Here is a 17,538-nt window from a genome sequence, read left to right as displayed (position 1 = left end):
GAATTCCTCCCGGCCCGCGGCCCGGACGAGGGCGGCCATTTCGCGCTCTTTCCGAGGCCTCCCGCGCTTGTACGCGCCAAAAGAGGGGACATCGCGCAGAGGGACGTGATGCGCAGGACCGCACCGCACATGTGCGGTGGCGCAACGAACGCCATGACGTCACGACATGCGGCAATTGTGGATCCGCACACTTAAAGCGGTAATGTCCAGCCAAAACCCGATAATGCCTCCGCTGTCGCTGCCTGCTGTCGAGCAGCTCAACCTGCCAATGCTCCGCAATTCCGCCAGCCTCTCAGGGACGTGCAGGCCATTCAGCCTCCATACACCGAGTCATACCCTGACGACGTACAGACCGGTGATACCGACGACCGGGAACCCTTCCGCGTTGCGGTAATAGACAGAAATCGGATGTCCCCAAGTAGGACCCACCAGCCGATGCCAGTGCACAGCGTTAATCCGGGCGATGAATGGTGTGCCACCCTAACTGTCAACCTGAATTCGTCGCCCACCTACTAAATTGGACTTATGAGCCTGTTTGCACATTGGACTCACTGAATTGTTGTGCAGTAATGTTAACGTGTTTCTTTATTTTTTGTCGTTCCAGGAGTTCTCTTTCGATATTTGATGATTGCACTTGTTTTGTTTGTGGTACAACCTCGTTGCTCTGTTGCACCTGACACCTTCCTATGTATATAGTTTAGCCTCATGTACATGTTGTAAATATTGCACACACATACTCAGCCGCACTCAGTACATACCAATATTTATTACCATGTAGGCACATATCCTTGTGAAAAGGGGGATGTCATGATATCCAAATTAACATATCATGGTGCAATCACACACACACACTGATGGACAGGTAGACGGACCAATCAACACACACACATCACAGCCAATCACCAGTGAGAGCACACGCTCTATAAAACAGGGAACACCACAGTTCCCGTTCATTCTACCAGGAGATAGCTCAGAGCACAGCTCACAGCGTGCCACTCAGACATACACCATGTGCTGAGTGCCTCTCTAAGATAGTGCTAGGGCTGGGTCCACGGGTTAACTGGTGAAGTACGAACCACAGCCAGAAGTTAACAGTTGTTATTATACAGAATAATAAAACAGAGTTGTACCATCTACAACCGTGTTGGTTCGTTTGTGTATCGGAACACCCAACACGACAATGTGGATTCGAAATGTTAGCTCTTTTCTCCCCCTACAGATGCTGCCAGACCTGCTGAGATTTTTCAGTATTTTCTTTGGTACCTGTATACTTACCCTGGAAATGTTAAGACTGTTTGAAAATGAATCTGTTGCTGGGTAACTTGCCTCGCCCCCGACTCACTGACTACTCTCCTATTATCTCCCACCTGATCACCCAAATACAGCTCCCCCCCCTCCCCCCCATGTCCGAGTACCCTTCAAACGCCTGAACAGACTCTACTACGGCAAACCTAACGATCAGCTAACTACCCCCCCCCCCCGACTAACTGGCCCTCCAACCAGACCCTAACACTGACATCCCTGATCTGACTACCCACTCACCATTCGCTAACCAACACTTATTAATTAAAAGACCAAACCTACACCCGTTCCTGTGGTGTACATTTCTTTGTTTAATGTGATGCCCACATCCTTTAAATGAATAAAAAATGTGTAGAAGTTGAATTAACACTTTGCAAATTAATTATTATATAGTTTGCGAGTATGTATAATCTCAGTAACACAGCAGTTAGTACTGTAAAACGGGAGGGGGTGTCCTCACTTGCCCCAGACTCTAATCTGCTTGTTGGGACTATACCGGTGGCACTGTCCTGGCCACTTCTGTGTCAGCCAAGACCGGAAGATAGCAAAGAAATGGGCAGTAACGATTTGCCCAGAATTGCAGCTGACTGGAAGATCTAGGCCAATTACTCTGATGCTTTAATCACTTTTGAGGTCTCCAGTAGCCAAACCAAGAGGAAGGTTGAGCAAGATACTGAGGATTCCAGCTGCCTTCTCAGCATACACAGAACACTGCCCTGAGATGGCATCTTTAATCTCTTAACGATTAGTTCCTTTGGAAACTTTACTGTGTCTTAAAGTTGGGGTGGGCTAGAGATTCTTCACCAACCTGAAACAATGCAATCTTCAGGAATCCAGTAGCTACAATCTTGAAACTGGTGCTGTCTTTGAGATAAGACAACCACTATAGCTTTCTACTTGACTGCAGTGCATAGCAAGTGAGCTAGGGGCAATATGATATACTAAGATTAATCAGTGCCATTAGCTGACTCAACCAGCTCTTAAATAGGGCATCCACTGCACCCACTTCTCTGCATCAATTTGAGTTAGGTTGTCCTTTCGCTCCCTATGGTTGATGCTCTCAAGACCTATCCAGCAAAACTCACCTAGGAAGCAAACGTATATGGACAGCAAGTAAAGTGGGTTGGGCTCAGCAACTATGCAGATTCAAGTACCCCCTGCAGTAATGTTCGCTGCCAAGATTCGCATGTAAATAATTATGAGTGCCCATTTCCAGCAATTTGCTTCACACCTGAGCATGCAGATCTAAAACCAGATTCAGCTTGCACAGCCATTATTCCTCAAACTGACCCAAACTTCTTAATTTTTAATGAATTAAACTTTTAATTCTTGCAGGGGCTGTGAATGCCCCTGGCTAGATCAGCATGTATTACCCATACGAGGATGTGGTGGTGAATGCCTTCTTGAAACATTGCAGTCCACGTGGTGCAGGGACCCCACTGTGCTATTTGAGAGCCCCCAAGGTTTTAATCCAATGCATACCTGAATCTTTTAAAAAATATGTTTTTAACTGCTTTTTGTTTCTTGTCTGTACCTGTGAAAGCCCTTTAATATGATTGGATGGCCTGAAGACATCAATCTAGCTCCACGCTGGTAGGCCCCTATTGCAGGACGACTGTGTGGCAATAGTGATGAAATGCCCACCTCCCGATTGCTAATTTCTCAAAGGATTACTTCCTGGAAAGCAGCAAGTGCTCTCGTTTCGCTGCTGTCTGCAAACTCCAGGCCATGGCCTCACATAATTCCCCCAAATTCAATGCTGACAACTTTGAACTAAGTTTGCATTGACGTGAAGCCAAAATTAATTTGCAGTAGTGCAAACTGGGCTGCCTATGCTAGTTGGAGAACGGTGTTAGGTTGAACTACACCAAATTCCAAAAGTATCCCAAATGCAGACATAAACATGGTGGAAAGACCGATCAGTCAGCGAGTGACTAATTATTGGAAAAAAGGAAATATTTCTTTCAAAGCTTCATGTAAAAACAAATTCGGAACTGAAATTGAGGCAACAATATAGACTGCAGTTCGTTTATTTTTGAACATTTTACAGGCTGCTAAATTTCAATCCAATTCTTTGGCACGCCGCCTGACTAAAGATAATTCCAGCACGCAGCATGAATATTCCCCCTCCCCACCCCCCCGTTTTTCCCTCCTGCTCTTGTGGAGCAAGTAATACAGTCCATATTTTTAAGTTTCTTGTTTCGATGTGCTCATCACTGGGAGATATGCTTCCAGTCCAGTAGGTGGCGAGCGTATGTAACTCCAGGTTTATTCCGACAGACAATAACCACTAAAGGAGATTCAGCAGGGTTAAAAACCGCAGCCAGTTCAATGAGGGTTGTTTACAAAACTTCTGTCAAATGGACATTTCCACCGCACTGCTCTTCTTCAGGCAATAAGTTACCCCAAATATTGTAGCTGGCTGCATCCAAAGCCTCCTGCAGTAAAAGGAAAATACTGTGGATGATGGGGATCTGAAATAGTGCTGGGGAAAACCAATCGGTCTGGCAGCATCCGTGGAGAAAGAAAGTTGATGCACGATCAATTTGACTGGAGACGAAGTTGAATCCAAACTGAGGCTTTATTAGTATCAGATGTGTGGTCTCCCACAGCAGCTGACGAAATGGCTGCGAGCTGGAGGCCATGCATATTTATAACCTGGCTCCTGGGCGGAGCTAGCATGCAGGGGCCCAGGTGAACCTGTAGTGCAGGTCCTACTGTACAACCTCTAATATCAGAACACAGTGGTTTACCACATTCAACTCCTGTTAAAATTGAGTCTGGCGGGGGTGGTGGATAACTATAAACAATTAGCAATTTTTAATATTTACAGAGCAGAAAAAAAAAATGTCTGGTCATCCGGCGGGCCAGTCAGAGGTTCAGCCGGTCCGGCGCCTTGATTGTCCTTGGAGATCGACGAAGTGGAGACGGCGATGTTGGTGCTGTCGTGGTCAAAGTTGACTCCGGGAGCGTGCCAAAATCCTCTTCATCAACGGGGGTGGGCAGGGGGAGGATGGACGGTCCTAGGGGGGGTGATGGGGGCGGCGGGGGTGGAACCTGCTGGTGCCAGGTCCCTGAGGGAGACAGTATCCTGGCGGCCGTCAGGGAATGCCAGGTAGGCGTACTGTGGGTTTGAGTGATCCACCAACGGATCCGCCTTGTGGAGCAGCACATGTTTACGGAGAAGCACGGTTCCCGGAGCTGTGAGCCAAGTTGGGAGCGATACCCCGGATGTGGACTTCCTGGGGAAGGCAAAAAGACGTTCATGCAGTGTACTGTTAGTAGCAGTGCAGAGTAATGAGCGAATGGAATGTAGTGCATCAGGGAGGACCTCTTGCCAGTGGGAAGGCCGGGAGATTTCTGGACCGTAGGGCCAGCTGGACGGCCCTCCATACTGTTCCATTCTCCCTCTCTACCTGTCCGTTTCCCCGGGGGTTGTAGCTCGTCGTTCTGCTGGAAGCGATAGCCCTGCTGAGCAGGAACTGATGTAGCTCATCACTCATGAATGAGGATCCCCTGTCACTGTGGATGTAGGCGGGGAAGCCGAACAGAGTGAAGATAGAACTAAGGGCTTTAATGACGGTGGCAGACGTCATGTCGGGGCATGGGATGGCGAAGGGAAACCGGGAGTATTCATCGATCACACTGAGGAAATACGTGTGTCGATCGGAGGAGGGGAGGGGGCCTTTGAAATCCACGCTGAGGCGTTCAAAGGGGCGGGAGACCTTCACCAGGTCCGCGCGGTCCGGCCGGTAGAAGTGCGGCTTGCACTCCGCACAGACCTGGCAGTCCTTGGTGATCGTCCTTACTTCCTCGACGGAGTAGGGCAAATTTTGTGCCTTAATGAAGAGGTACAACCGAGTGACCGCTGGGTGACAAAGGCTGTCGTGCAGGGCCCGGAGTCGGTCTACCTGTGCGCTGGCACATGTACCTCGGATAGGGAGTCTGGGGGCTCGTTGAGTTTGCCAGGGCGATACTTAATCTCGTAATTATAGGTGGAGAGCTCGACTCTCCACCGCAAGATTTTGTCATTTTTGATCTTGCCCCGCTGTGTGTCGTTGAACATGAAGGCTACCGACCATTGGTCAGTGAGGAGAGTGAATTTCCTGCTGGCCAGGTAATGCCTCCAATGTCGCACAGCCTCAACGATAGCTTGGGCCTCCTTTTTGACAGATGAGTGCCGAATTTCGGAGGCATGGAGGGTGCGGGAAAAGAATGCCACGGGCCTGCCTGCCTGGTTGAGGGTAGCGGCAAGGGCGACATCCGATGCGTCACTTTCTACTTGGAAAGGAAGTGTTTCGTCTACAGCATGCATTCCAGCTTTGGCAATATCAGCTCTGATCCTGGCGAAAGCCTGTTGGGCCTCGGCCGTCAGGGGGAAATGAGTGAACTGTATGAGTGGGCGGGCCGTATCAACGTAGTTTGGGACCCATTGTGCGTAATATGAGAAGAACCCCAGGCAGCGTTTGAGGGCCTTGGGGCAGTGGGGGAGCTCCATGAGGGGGCGCATGCGGTCAGGATCGGGCCCCAGAACTCCATTCTGGACTACGTAGCCAAGGATGGCTAAGCGGTTTGTACGGAACACACACTTCTTGTTATACGTGAAGTTGAGGAGAGTGGCGGTGCGGAGAAATTTAGCAAGGTTGCGCGTGACCCCTTCTAGGAGCCGCTGCCTGATAACATCAGACCTAATCCCAGATACAGAAGCGTCCCGCATAAGGAGATCTCAGTGCTCCTTAGCTGTAACGTCCTGGCAGTCGCAGTCCCGAACTAGTGGGATCAGGGCCCTCCAGAAGTCCTCGATTGACTCACCAGGTAGTTGAGTATGCGTTGCAAGCGCGTGTCTGACGGAGTGTTTGTCTTCTGCTCATAATTTTCTTTGAGTCAAGTCATGGCATCAGTGTAATTGGGCGCATCCTGGATCAGCGGGAAGACTTTGGAGCTGAGGCTGGAGTACAATATTTGAATCTTCTGAGCCTCTGGAACAGGGGTCGGCACCGCGTTGATATACGCTTCAAAACAAGCTAGCCAGTGCTGGAAGTCCTTTCTGGCGTCGCCTGCGTGTGGATCCAGCTGCAGGCGATCTGGTTTAATCCGGAGGTCCATCTTCTGAATCTGATACTAATAAATTGAGGCACGGTCAATTTGACTGAAGACGAAGTTGAATCCAAACTGAGGCTTTATAGTATCAGATGTGTGGCCTCCCACAGCAGCTGACGAAATGGCTGCGAGCTGGAGGCTATGCACATTTATAACCCGGCTCCTGGGCAGAGCTAGCATGCAGGAGCCCAGGTGAACCTGTAGTGCAGGTCCTACCATACAACCTCTAATATCAGAACACAGTGGTTTACCACACTCCTAAGTCTGAGTCCGTTGGTTTAAAGAACTCTTCTTGATTAACTCTCTACAAATGGTGCCAACCCTGCTGAGTATTTCCAGCATTTTATTTGTATTTCAGACTCAGACTGTTAGCTTTCACCAAACTCCTCGAGGATACAAATGATCTCAGATGTGCACTACCCAGTCATGCAGTGCTGGTCGGAGGAAACAGAAGAGCTCCTACAGTGTGGACTGGTCCATATTTAAGAACTCAGCGACCAACTTAAATGAGTATGCCACCACAGTCACAGACTTCATCAGCAAACATGTGGATGACTGTGCCAAAAAAAAGCAGTGCATACATTCCCCAATTGGAAACCATGGCTCAATTGCGAGATTGACTCCCAACTGAAGGACAGGTCTGACACGTTCAACTCGGACGACCCTGACCCTATACAAGAAATCCAGGTACGACCTCTGAAAAGCCATCCGGGGTGCCAAGAGAGAATGTCAGACCAAGCTACAGTCACAGATTAGCGTTACAGACTTTTGGCGGTTCTGGCAAGGTCTAAACAATGGGTTACAAAGCAAAGTCAAGCAGTATCTCCAGCAGCAACGCACCCCTCCCCGATGAACGATTCAAGCAGAAAACCAACAATCCGCTGTCGAGTGCCCCAGCCACCCATACCAACCGTCACAACTTCCGAAGTCAGATCGGCCTTCCTGAAAGTGAACCCTTGGAAAGCGACGGGATCCCTGGTGCACACAGCCTGCGCGGACCAGCTGGCAGATGTGTTCGTGGGCATCTTTCACCTGTCCCTACTCCACTCCAAGTTCCCCACCTTCAAGAAGACCACCATCATACCGTTACCAAAGAAAAACCAGACAATGTGCCTCAATGACTATCCTCCGATGGCCCAGACATCAGTCGTAATGAAGTACTTTGAGAGGTTGATCATGAAGCGCATCAACTCCATACTCCCAGAACGCCTTGATCCACTGCAATTCACATACCGCCGCAACCGGTCCACAGCAGACATCATCTCCCTGGCCCTGCACTCATCCCTAGAGCATCTCAACAACAAGGACTCCTACATCAGACTCCTATTTATTGACTACAGCTCTGCCTTCAACACCATACCCGCCAAGCTCATATCAAAGCTCCAAAACCTAGGACTTGGCTCTACACTCTGCAACTGGATCCTCGCCTTTGTGACCAACAGACCACAATCAGTAAGAATAAACAACGACATCACCTCCACAAGTCCTCAATACCGGACCCCGCAAGGCTGCGTACTTATCCCCCTTCTATACTCCCTGTACATACATGGGACTGCGTGGCAGAATTTGGTTCCAACTCCATCTACACTTTTGCTGGCGGCACAACCATAGTGAGCCAGATCTCGAATAACAATGAGTCAGAATACAGGAGGGGAGAACCTAGTGGAGTGGCGCAGTGACAATAATCTATCCCTCAATGCCAGCAAAGCTAAAGAGCTGGTCATTTGAGTTCAGGAAGCAAAGTGCTGTGCACACCCCTGTTAGCATCAACAGGGCTAAGGTGGAGATGGTTGACAGCTTCAAATTCCTTGGGGTGCACATCCTCAAAAATCTGTCCTGGTCCACCCACGTCGACGCTACCACCAAGAAAGCACAACAGCGCCTATACTTCTTCAGGAAACTAAGGAAATTCAGCATGTCCACATTAACTCTTGCCAACCTGTACAGATGCACCATAGAAAGCATTCTATTTGGCTGCTCAGCCATGACCGTAAGAAACGACAGTCATGAACACAGCCCAGTCCATCACACAAACCTGCCTGCCATCCATTGACTCCATCTACACCTCCTGCTGCCTTGCGAAAGCAGGCAGCATAATCAAAGACCCCTCCCACCCGGCTTATTCACTTTTCCAACTTCTTCCATTGGGCAGGAGATACAAAAGTCTGAGAACACGCACCAACAGATTCAAAAACAGCTTCTTCCCTGCTGTTACGACTCCTAAATGACCCTCTCATGGACTGACCCGATTAATACTACACCCCTGTATGCTTCACTCGATGCCTATGTATTTACATTGTGTACCTTGGGTTGCCCTAGTATGTATGTATTTTCTTTTCATGTACTTAATGATCTGTTTGAGCTGCTCACAGAAAAATACTTTTCACTGTACCTCGGCACACGTGACAATAAACAAACCCAATCCAATCCAATCCAGCTCGAGTAGGAAAACCAACTTTTCAACAATACATCTAATGGCCAACAAGGTCCAGGGCAAAAGTGTTATGCGTTTGTTTTGCTTCTGAGCTTGTGCTGCATGACTTGACCACAACACCCAGGTTTGAATAGCAGGAAACTAATTGGATCAAATAACTTTTGAATTCATCACACCAGTGAGAATGGTTGCAATCAACATAGCTTATTTGTAACTTTTCATATTGTACAAATCTTATGCAAGAAGGGATAATGTTTACAGAGGTGAAAATAGTAGTTATCCCAACATCTGCAAGTCACACCATAAAATGGATAGTAAAGATGGAGCAATGCCAGATTTAAACAGTCTGCAACAAAACAAGTCAAAACTGGAGTCTCAAACCTTTAATCAGGTCCAGATGAAGTTCTATAAAAATCAGAACTGTGAGCATTTTAATAAAACTATTTCCTCACCGGAGTTGCTGTGAAAATTAAATTTAGGTAAAAATGTTTCAGAAACATAGGAATGTATAAATCCCAAAATAACTGCCAATCCATCCAGCTGGTTTTAACATTAAGCAACACAATTAGTTTAAACCGACGGATTAAAATTGAGCTCCTGTGATCGAGAGGGCAAGGCATCATCTGCTGTAGTAATAAGCCATACAGGGTGCTAGGTTATATCCCAGACTGCACAGGTTGTTCAAGATGTCAAAATTCTTATACCAATTGTGCTTATGTGCTCACAGCCCCTTACCCCATTCTGGTTGATACAGTCTTACTACACAAGAGGCTATTTCCCTCTTCTTTTCTCTCTTTCTCTCCCCCCTCAATATATACTCTGTTAAGAGCCATCCAATTAGTCACACGTTCCTCCTGCCCCATATACCATTTATGCTACATAACGATGTCCCACACCCTATTTATGGGCTGATTCAATGAATCCTAAAAGGGAAGTGGCAACTCTGATGGAAATTTTGATCCCAGAGAGATGCTCCAACTGTGTTTCGCTTTTGAATCTTAAACCTTTCTTGTGCGTGACAGGGTCAGAAGATACGAATTGTAGAATGTGCCGTGACAGGCATGATGGACTGAATGACCTGTACCGAATCAGAGCTTAGTCCCACTACCTGCTCTTGCCTCATAGCCTTGAAAAAGGTGATCAAATCAGGGAAAAGAATTTCAGATCAAACTCATGCTATTTACTGACCAATTTATCCTGAAACTGGACCTCACTTTAACACAGTGCCACAATATTAAAAGCTTCAACCATTGGAAATGCATCATAATCCAAATACAAATATTACACAAAAGTAAGTTGACTCTTTATTATGTCTCAATTACATGCAGCCTCTCAAAAAATTAAATTCTTTATTTAAACATCTGAACAGCAGTCAATTCAGCGACAGCCAAGGAAATAAAAACACTTCAAAGACAGTGTGAAAAAATTTACAAAAATACATTGCACAAAGTCCTATGTTGCTCTTGAAAAATAAATAGTTATTCACAAAGTCCCTTCCCCAAAATCCCTAAATTTGCTTTACAGGAGGAAATAACCTCGTTTTATATCATATATCATAGCTTGTAATATAAGAGTGCATTCATATTCCAAGTCTTTCTACATAGGCCACAGGTTTATGTCAATATTTAAATATATGGATTACATTGGTTAATATAAGTTTATATTTAAGTATTCTCTTTACAAATACAAGGACTGTTGTGCAATATACAAATAAACATTATCCAATGTCCAATAAAATACTCTGTACATCAATTTCCATCCACTTTTTCCAAATGGAAAGGCATTCAATATTCCTTTTGCATTAAGCAAACACACCAGACATTCACCAAAATAAAAACAAGACATTCTCTAAAAAATGATGACAAAGCCATTAACCATTCAGCTGGCAGTGTTCTTAAAGCATCTGATAGTAGGCGATTCAGCGGTACACGTTATTCATGCCACAGTCCCAAGAACAAATTCCAGTGTCCAGAATTATTCCCAGTTTTTCCAGTATTTACAATTTTTACAATATTAGTGCAGTCCATGCTTCATTGCTTCCTAGGGATGCCGTGTACTCTGAACCGATAGAGACACGTGTACTCAGGGTGGCCCCAGTTGGAGAATATTCGGAGTTCAACTATTTGGTAGCTCTTCAAGCTTTCCTCCTAAGATTTGGAGAGGAGAGGGTAGAACAAAAACAGAAGAGGAGAAATTACATACTCAAATTCCTAATGGTTATCTGATCAGAGTTGCATTCCTCGAATCATTTCGCTCACGAACTAACATGTGTTTACATAGCTTCTTAAATGCAGAAAGACTTTCCAAAGTGCTTCACAGAAGTCGTCACTCGGCCACGCGAGATATTAGGACAGGTGACCAAAAGGCTCCATCAAAGTAAGTTTTGAGGAGGAAATTCCAGAGCTTAGGGTCTAGATAGCTGAAGACTTAAAAACAAACCAAACTAATTTACGTCTATCTTGCAAACAGTTATCTAATCAAGTCTTGATTTTATGTCTGCACCAAAATAATATTCCTGAACTGCAAGCCACCACCAGAACGGGATAAAATGGTTCCCAATGACCTGCTTTATATTGGAACTATCATCCAGCACTGGAATGGGATAAAACAGGTTCCCAATGATCTGCAATACACTGGAACGGACAGCCAGCACTGGAATGAGATAGCAGGTTCCCAATGACCTGCAATATACTGGAACTGCAAGCCATCACTGAAATGAGATAAAACATGTTCCCAACGACCTGCAATATACTGGCTACAATTTTCACACATAGCACACAAACTGGGATAAATCCCAAGTTGAACATAAAATGCAATTGCAGGGGCAGCACGACGGCGCAGTGATTAGCACTGCTGCCTCATGGCGACGAGGACCTGGGTTCGATTCTGGCCCCGGGTCTCTGGCCGTGTGGAGTTTGCACATTCTCCATGTCAGTGTAGGTCTCACCCTCACAACCCAAAGATGTGCAGGGTAAATCAATTGGCAATTCTAAATTGCCCCTTAATTGGGAAAAGAAAAGAATTGGACATTTTAAATTTTAAAAAAAATAACTTGCAATTGCAAAACCATTTTACAAAAATCTAAACCAGTTCCTGAAAATATGGAAAAAAGTTTAAAAGCATTAAACTGGCAATTTAAAAAAAAAAACATAATTTGGAATTAAGTTACCCTGACAAGGAAAGTCTGTATCGTCCCTCCATCTTCATTGTATGTGTACTTTCCAAAAATTGTGCCTTCTTCCTGGTACTCATCATCAAGGCCCTGAACAGGTGTGCACAAGATAGGTTCTTGTTATTTGGAAAAAGCAATCCATAAAAAGCCTATTAAAATGCTGCTATCAAGGCCGATGTGTAACTTTCTTTTCTATAAGAGGGGAATTACATTTCACATTGACTCCAGAATAATTTTAGACTCGAAACTAACCATTTTCTCTCCACAGATGCTGCCAAACCTGAGTATTTCCAGCACTTTGTTTTTATTTCAGATTTCCAACATCTGCAGTATTTTGCTTTTATATTCGAGAATTAAAGCTTTCGTCAGCACATAAGCCACTTCAAACCAAAATACTGTTACAACACTAGGAATGCTTGGTCACTCTTCACGGATGGACGTACCACAAAACCACAGGCCACTCCAGTGGAGCAATGTTTTCATCCCCTTATTCTCTAGTAATTTGCTTACACTTACATAAATGCTGAAGTCCTTTGGTGCACTGCTGATATTGCCTGCTGGTGAAAGAGACTTTGGTATATGCTCCAGAGTGAAAGCAGAAGGGTAGATCTCTATGGAAAGGCGAATAACCAGATACCCCTGGGATCCTTTGAATGCCCAGCAGTTTCCAGGGTAAACGTCTGGCTGCAAGAGAACAGGAATAAGAAACATTATAAACATGCCACACTCTGCTTCTTTCAAAACTACTGCAAATTTTAGATTTACATTTTCTTCAATTTTTCAACTTTCAGATCCTAGGTTTTGACATAAAGTTATGAGAATTCTGTAATGTTCCATCACCTCATCTCATGGAAGCATAGAATGCTTACAAGCGCAGGATGTGGCAATTCAGCTCATCATCTCTGTGCTAGCCTTTTGAAGGAGCAATTCCCCTCGTGCCTCCTCTCTGTAGCCCAGCAAAAATCTCAGCATGGGGCGACACGTGGAGCAGCGGTTAGCACTAGGACTACGACGCAGAGGACCTGGGTTCAAAACCCTGCCCTGGGTCACTGTCCTTGTGGAGTTTGCATAGTCTCCTCGTCTGCCTGGGTTTCACCCCCACAACCCAAAGATGTGCTGGTTAGATGGATTGGCCACGCTAAATTGCCCCTTAATTGGAAAAGAAAAATAATTGGGTACTCCAATTTTTTTTTATTTTTTTTTTTATAAATTCAGCATAGGTCAAACCACTCTGCAACATTTCAGGCCGTTTTTATAACAGAAAAGGTTCGCTGACCATAATCCAAATTACCCTATCGGTTGATGGCTGACATTTATTGATGTGGCTGCCTACGGCGCTGAGGATCCGGGTTCAATCACGGCCCTGGGTCATTGTCCGTGTGAAGTTTGCACATTCTCCCCGTGTCTGCTTGGGTTTCACCCCCACAACCCAAAGATGTGCAGGTTAGGTGGATTGGCCATGCTAAATTGCCCCTTAATTGGGGGAAAAACTAATTGGGTACTAATATTAAAAAAAAACATTTATTGACGTGTCTCTAGTCATTTCTTGGTAATCAGTTTTAGGTTTTAGAATGGTCAGTTGCAGAATTCTGTTACACAAAACAATCTGAGAATATATGTTTTGCATTACATTCCTTCTGCTGCAATATCATAAAGGTTCCACTCCAGTGGTATTTATGAATGGAGATAGCTGTTCGGGAGGTAAAGCCATCACGTGAGATATATGGAGACACCCAGACCAGGAAAGTCGCACCTCTACACCAATTAGACAATTTCAGCTGGGGCAGCAGTGGAGACAGTACAATTGGGCTCATTGCCCAGGTGATGATGGAATTCTTGGCCAATTCTACTCCCAATTGCTATGCAATTACCTTAGTTGGAAAGTGTATTATTTATTTTGGGCCAGGATAGGACTGAGCTAGACTAGACTACAAGTCCTGCACAAATACACCATTGATGCTCTCTGCCTCGATTCAAACGTGAATGGCTACTCAACCAGAAAACTGTTTACACCTGTGGAATTGCTCCAAGTTGGAGCCTCGAGGGGAGAAGGGTAAAGAGGGAAGAAAAATGGCGGTGGGAGCAGGGAGAGAAATTTAATAAGGATAGTGAATTGTGGTCGCTGTTCCTTTGCGATATCCTTGGAGCTGAATTTTACATCACAACCGGAAGATCACAAAGTGCTAACCAGGAAACAGGTGATAATAAAACTGTAAACGTTCTGATTCAACAACATTTAGGATTGAGGCCAAGGTAAAAGTACATAAGCCCTTCAAAAAAAAGGAACGAGTCACCTCGCACAACATCATTATCGCACATGTGGCTGCACAAAAAGAAAATCAGGAATGGGCAGCAACAGAACACCAGACTGCTTTGAGCAAGGTACTTCAATTTGAACTGCTATACTTTTTACGTGGAAAGTGTACATTGTGAAAAACAAACAGCAATCCAGCAAATTGCATTGCAAAGCATTTGTGATGTATAGCTCAAGAGTCAGGCCTGAAATCTTTGCCATTTTAGATATGGAGCACAAATTGGTTAGGATGATGTTGAGGACATAGAGATTGAATCTGTTTGGAAAGGAAATACAGAAGCAAAGACAGCCCATGAGGTTGTGCTGCCACAGCTTTCAAACTGCAGCCAGGATACACCATCTGAAAGGTGAATCCGAGAAGTTAAGCGCACTCTAGTGCTTTTCACTACTACCAGATGTCTCAAGTGTTTTATAATCAATGAAGTACTAGTAGTGTTGTCACTGTTGTAATGTAGGAAACACAGCAGCTATTTGTTTTACAAAGTGAACTTCCTCAAACAGAAATGTGATAATCACCAGATAATCAGGTCATTATTTATTTATTTAGTGTGCTCAGTCAGAGTCTAGCAACCGCCTGGTCAGTGACTAGATGGAGTTATTTAAGCCTAACTTGTGTGACAATGGATTAACGTCCTTGATGTTGACTAAGGAATAAATATTGTCCACAACACTGGGGATAACTTCCCTATTCTTCAAAATAGTGCCGCGAGATCTTTACATTCACCTGATAAGATAGATGAATCTTGGCTTAATGCTTCATCTGAAAGAGGAGTGCTTCACTGCCTCAACAATGCACTGGAGTGCAATCAGCCTAGATTTTTATGCTAAATATCTGGTATGGGACATGAAACCAGAACCTTGCAAAACAGAAGCGAGGCAACAGCACTCCCTACTGTGCCACAGAGACTCACACACACATAGTTTAAACTTAGCTCAACATCTCTTATTCCTTTATCTAAACAATAAACTAAGGAGCAACAGAAAATTCCTTTATCGAAACAATAAACTAAGGAGCAACAGAAAAATATCATCTTATAGAGGGTCAGGCTGTGTTCATTCCGTAAAAAAGGGTTTTCCTTAAAACTGGTATTATACACCTGGATGGATCAACAGCCACCAGCCTCTCACTCTGGTACATGGACAGATACAAATTGGCCAATTATAATAATCTTGATTAGTGTAATGAGTAGGCTTACATTAACACTGCAATGTAGTTACTGTGAAAATCCCCTAGTAGCCACATTCCGGCGCTGTTTGGGTACACTGAGGGAGAATTCAGAATGTCCAATTCATCTAACAAGCCCATCTGTCGGGACTTGAGGGAGGAATCCAGAGCACCCAGAGGAAACCCACGCAGACACAGGGAGAGGTCTGGACTTGAACCTGGTTCCCTGGCACTGAGAAGCAACAGTGCTAACCATTGGGCTACCTTGCCACCCATAATCTAGCTGGGGAATTAAGAAGCCTGAAAAAACAGTATTTGTCTGGAATTAGGCAGCCCAGTGGCAATGATCCAGCACACACCCTAATTAGTTCCTTCATTGGGGCATTAAAATCATTACTAAGCACTATTTATTTAGTATGTGTATAGTTTGAGTCAAGCAACAGCCTGGTCAGTGGTGAGATAGAGTTATTTACGCCCACCTTGGATGGCAAATGATTAGCTTCGTGGCACTCGATTTAATCAAAACCGCTGGCAATGTGAAAAACTGAGCACTTGCAATGTGTAAGTGAGCTTAAATATATGTGTCCAGTTTCTACATACAAAATATAGAGACAAAGTATTTACAAAACTACATTTTGAGTCATCATGGTTCTTCCTATGCAGGACCCTGAACCCCACAGTGCAGAGTTGCATGTAAAAATCATAATTTGAAAACCATCCTCAGGCAGTGGAGAAAACAAAATTGAAGCATGTTATGGGTTCTGCCACCAGGGGGAACAAGGACACAAATATTGTGAAACGGTTGCTACTGGTTTGGGGACAAATGTGAAGGGGGAATAAATCAAAGTAGGAATAAAATGACTAAGAGAATGCATGTGCAAAAGTGATAGAAAATTCAGCTAAGTAAAGGATCACACAGCAAAATAAAGCCCCCAAGATACTTTAGCATGCACATTTGCCATTCACAATTCCTTACACACAGCAGTCGTTGAATAAACTGGGTTTATAGAAGAATGAGGTGATCTCATTGAAACATACAAGATTCTGAGACAGCTCGACAGGCAGACACAGCAGTTATTTTCCCTTGCTGGGGAATCTGAAACTTGGGGTACAATATCAGGGTAAGCGGCCAATCATTTAGGACTGAGATGAGGAAACATTTCTTCACTAATGGGATAGAATCATAGAATTTACAGTGCAGAAGGAGGCCATTTGGCCCTTTGAGATGATTACTTCAAAGGGTTGTGGTTGTTCATTGTTGAACATCTTTAAGGCCAAGACAGATTTTTAATCTCAGGGAATCAAGGGATATGGGGAGTGAGTGAGGGGGAAAGTGAAGCTAAAGCCAAAGATCAGCTTTGATCGCACGGAATGGTGGAGCAGGCTTGGGGTGGGTCTTATGGTCCACTCCTGCTTCGTGATGTTATGTTCAGGGCAAATTTCAGGCAGACTTTTGGGAATGGATATTCAAATCTTCTGTGAGCCTGGATTTGTACTGCTCTGTGATTTGATACTACACCCACTGTAGTCAGCAGGTGGGGGAGTTATATAAAAATACCTCTGCCTAATACTTGCAAAGTGGTGGATTGCATAAGTGCACTTAAGGGAAAGATAGATGAACACGTGAGGGTGAAAGGAATCGAAGAATACGCAGACAGATGTAGATGAAGACTGGGAGGAGGAAGTTTGTTTGGAGCATAAATATCGGCATGAGTCGGTTTGGACTGAAAGGCTGGTTTCTGCAAGTTATGTAATACTACAAATGGCAAGTTATTAAACCCAGAATGAAAACACATTGACAAGATCCTGAAACTGAAGACTGAGCTTTGTTGTGGTGCTGTTGATCCAGTCAAAGCTTCCTATCAGACATCAGTGGCCTTTGATCTGAAAATAAACTTGCAAAAAAAAACCTACCTTTTCAATTGCCACACAATGAAGTGGCTTCAATCATGAAACTCACACAGTAGAGTTAAAAAAATGAATCGATACTTGTATAAGCGTCAATTACCTCAGAGTAAACTGCCTTGAAGTGGAAAGAATCCCCAACACAA

The 17,538-nt window shown here is 44.7% G+C and overlaps 1 protein-coding gene across 1 annotated transcript in view; it reads right to left on the bottom strand.

Moving 5' to 3' along the window:
* Positions 1-10,117: 10,117 nt before the first annotated feature.
* The window catches only part of sun1b (Sad1 and UNC84 domain containing 1b), a 72,991-nt gene continuing 65,570 nt past the window's right edge, over positions 10,118-17,538 (bottom strand). Inside the window, exons 21-23 of the mRNA XM_072481566.1 lie at positions 12,525-12,692; positions 12,006-12,098; positions 10,118-10,983 (exon numbers count right to left, since the gene is read on the bottom strand). Of these exons, the coding sequence (XP_072337667.1) occupies positions 10,867-10,983; positions 12,006-12,098; positions 12,525-12,692 (378 nt within the window). The 3' untranslated portion in view covers positions 10,118-10,866. The remainder of the gene's footprint in view (positions 10,984-12,005; positions 12,099-12,524; positions 12,693-17,538) is intronic.

This window comes from Scyliorhinus torazame, chromosome 17 (genome assembly GCF_047496885.1).
Source record: "Scyliorhinus torazame isolate Kashiwa2021f chromosome 17, sScyTor2.1, whole genome shotgun sequence".
Lineage (NCBI taxonomy): Eukaryota > Metazoa > Chordata > Chondrichthyes > Carcharhiniformes > Scyliorhinidae > Scyliorhinus > Scyliorhinus torazame.
Note: the sequence above shows the minus strand (reverse complement) of the source record. Positions and strands in the feature narration are given on the sequence as shown.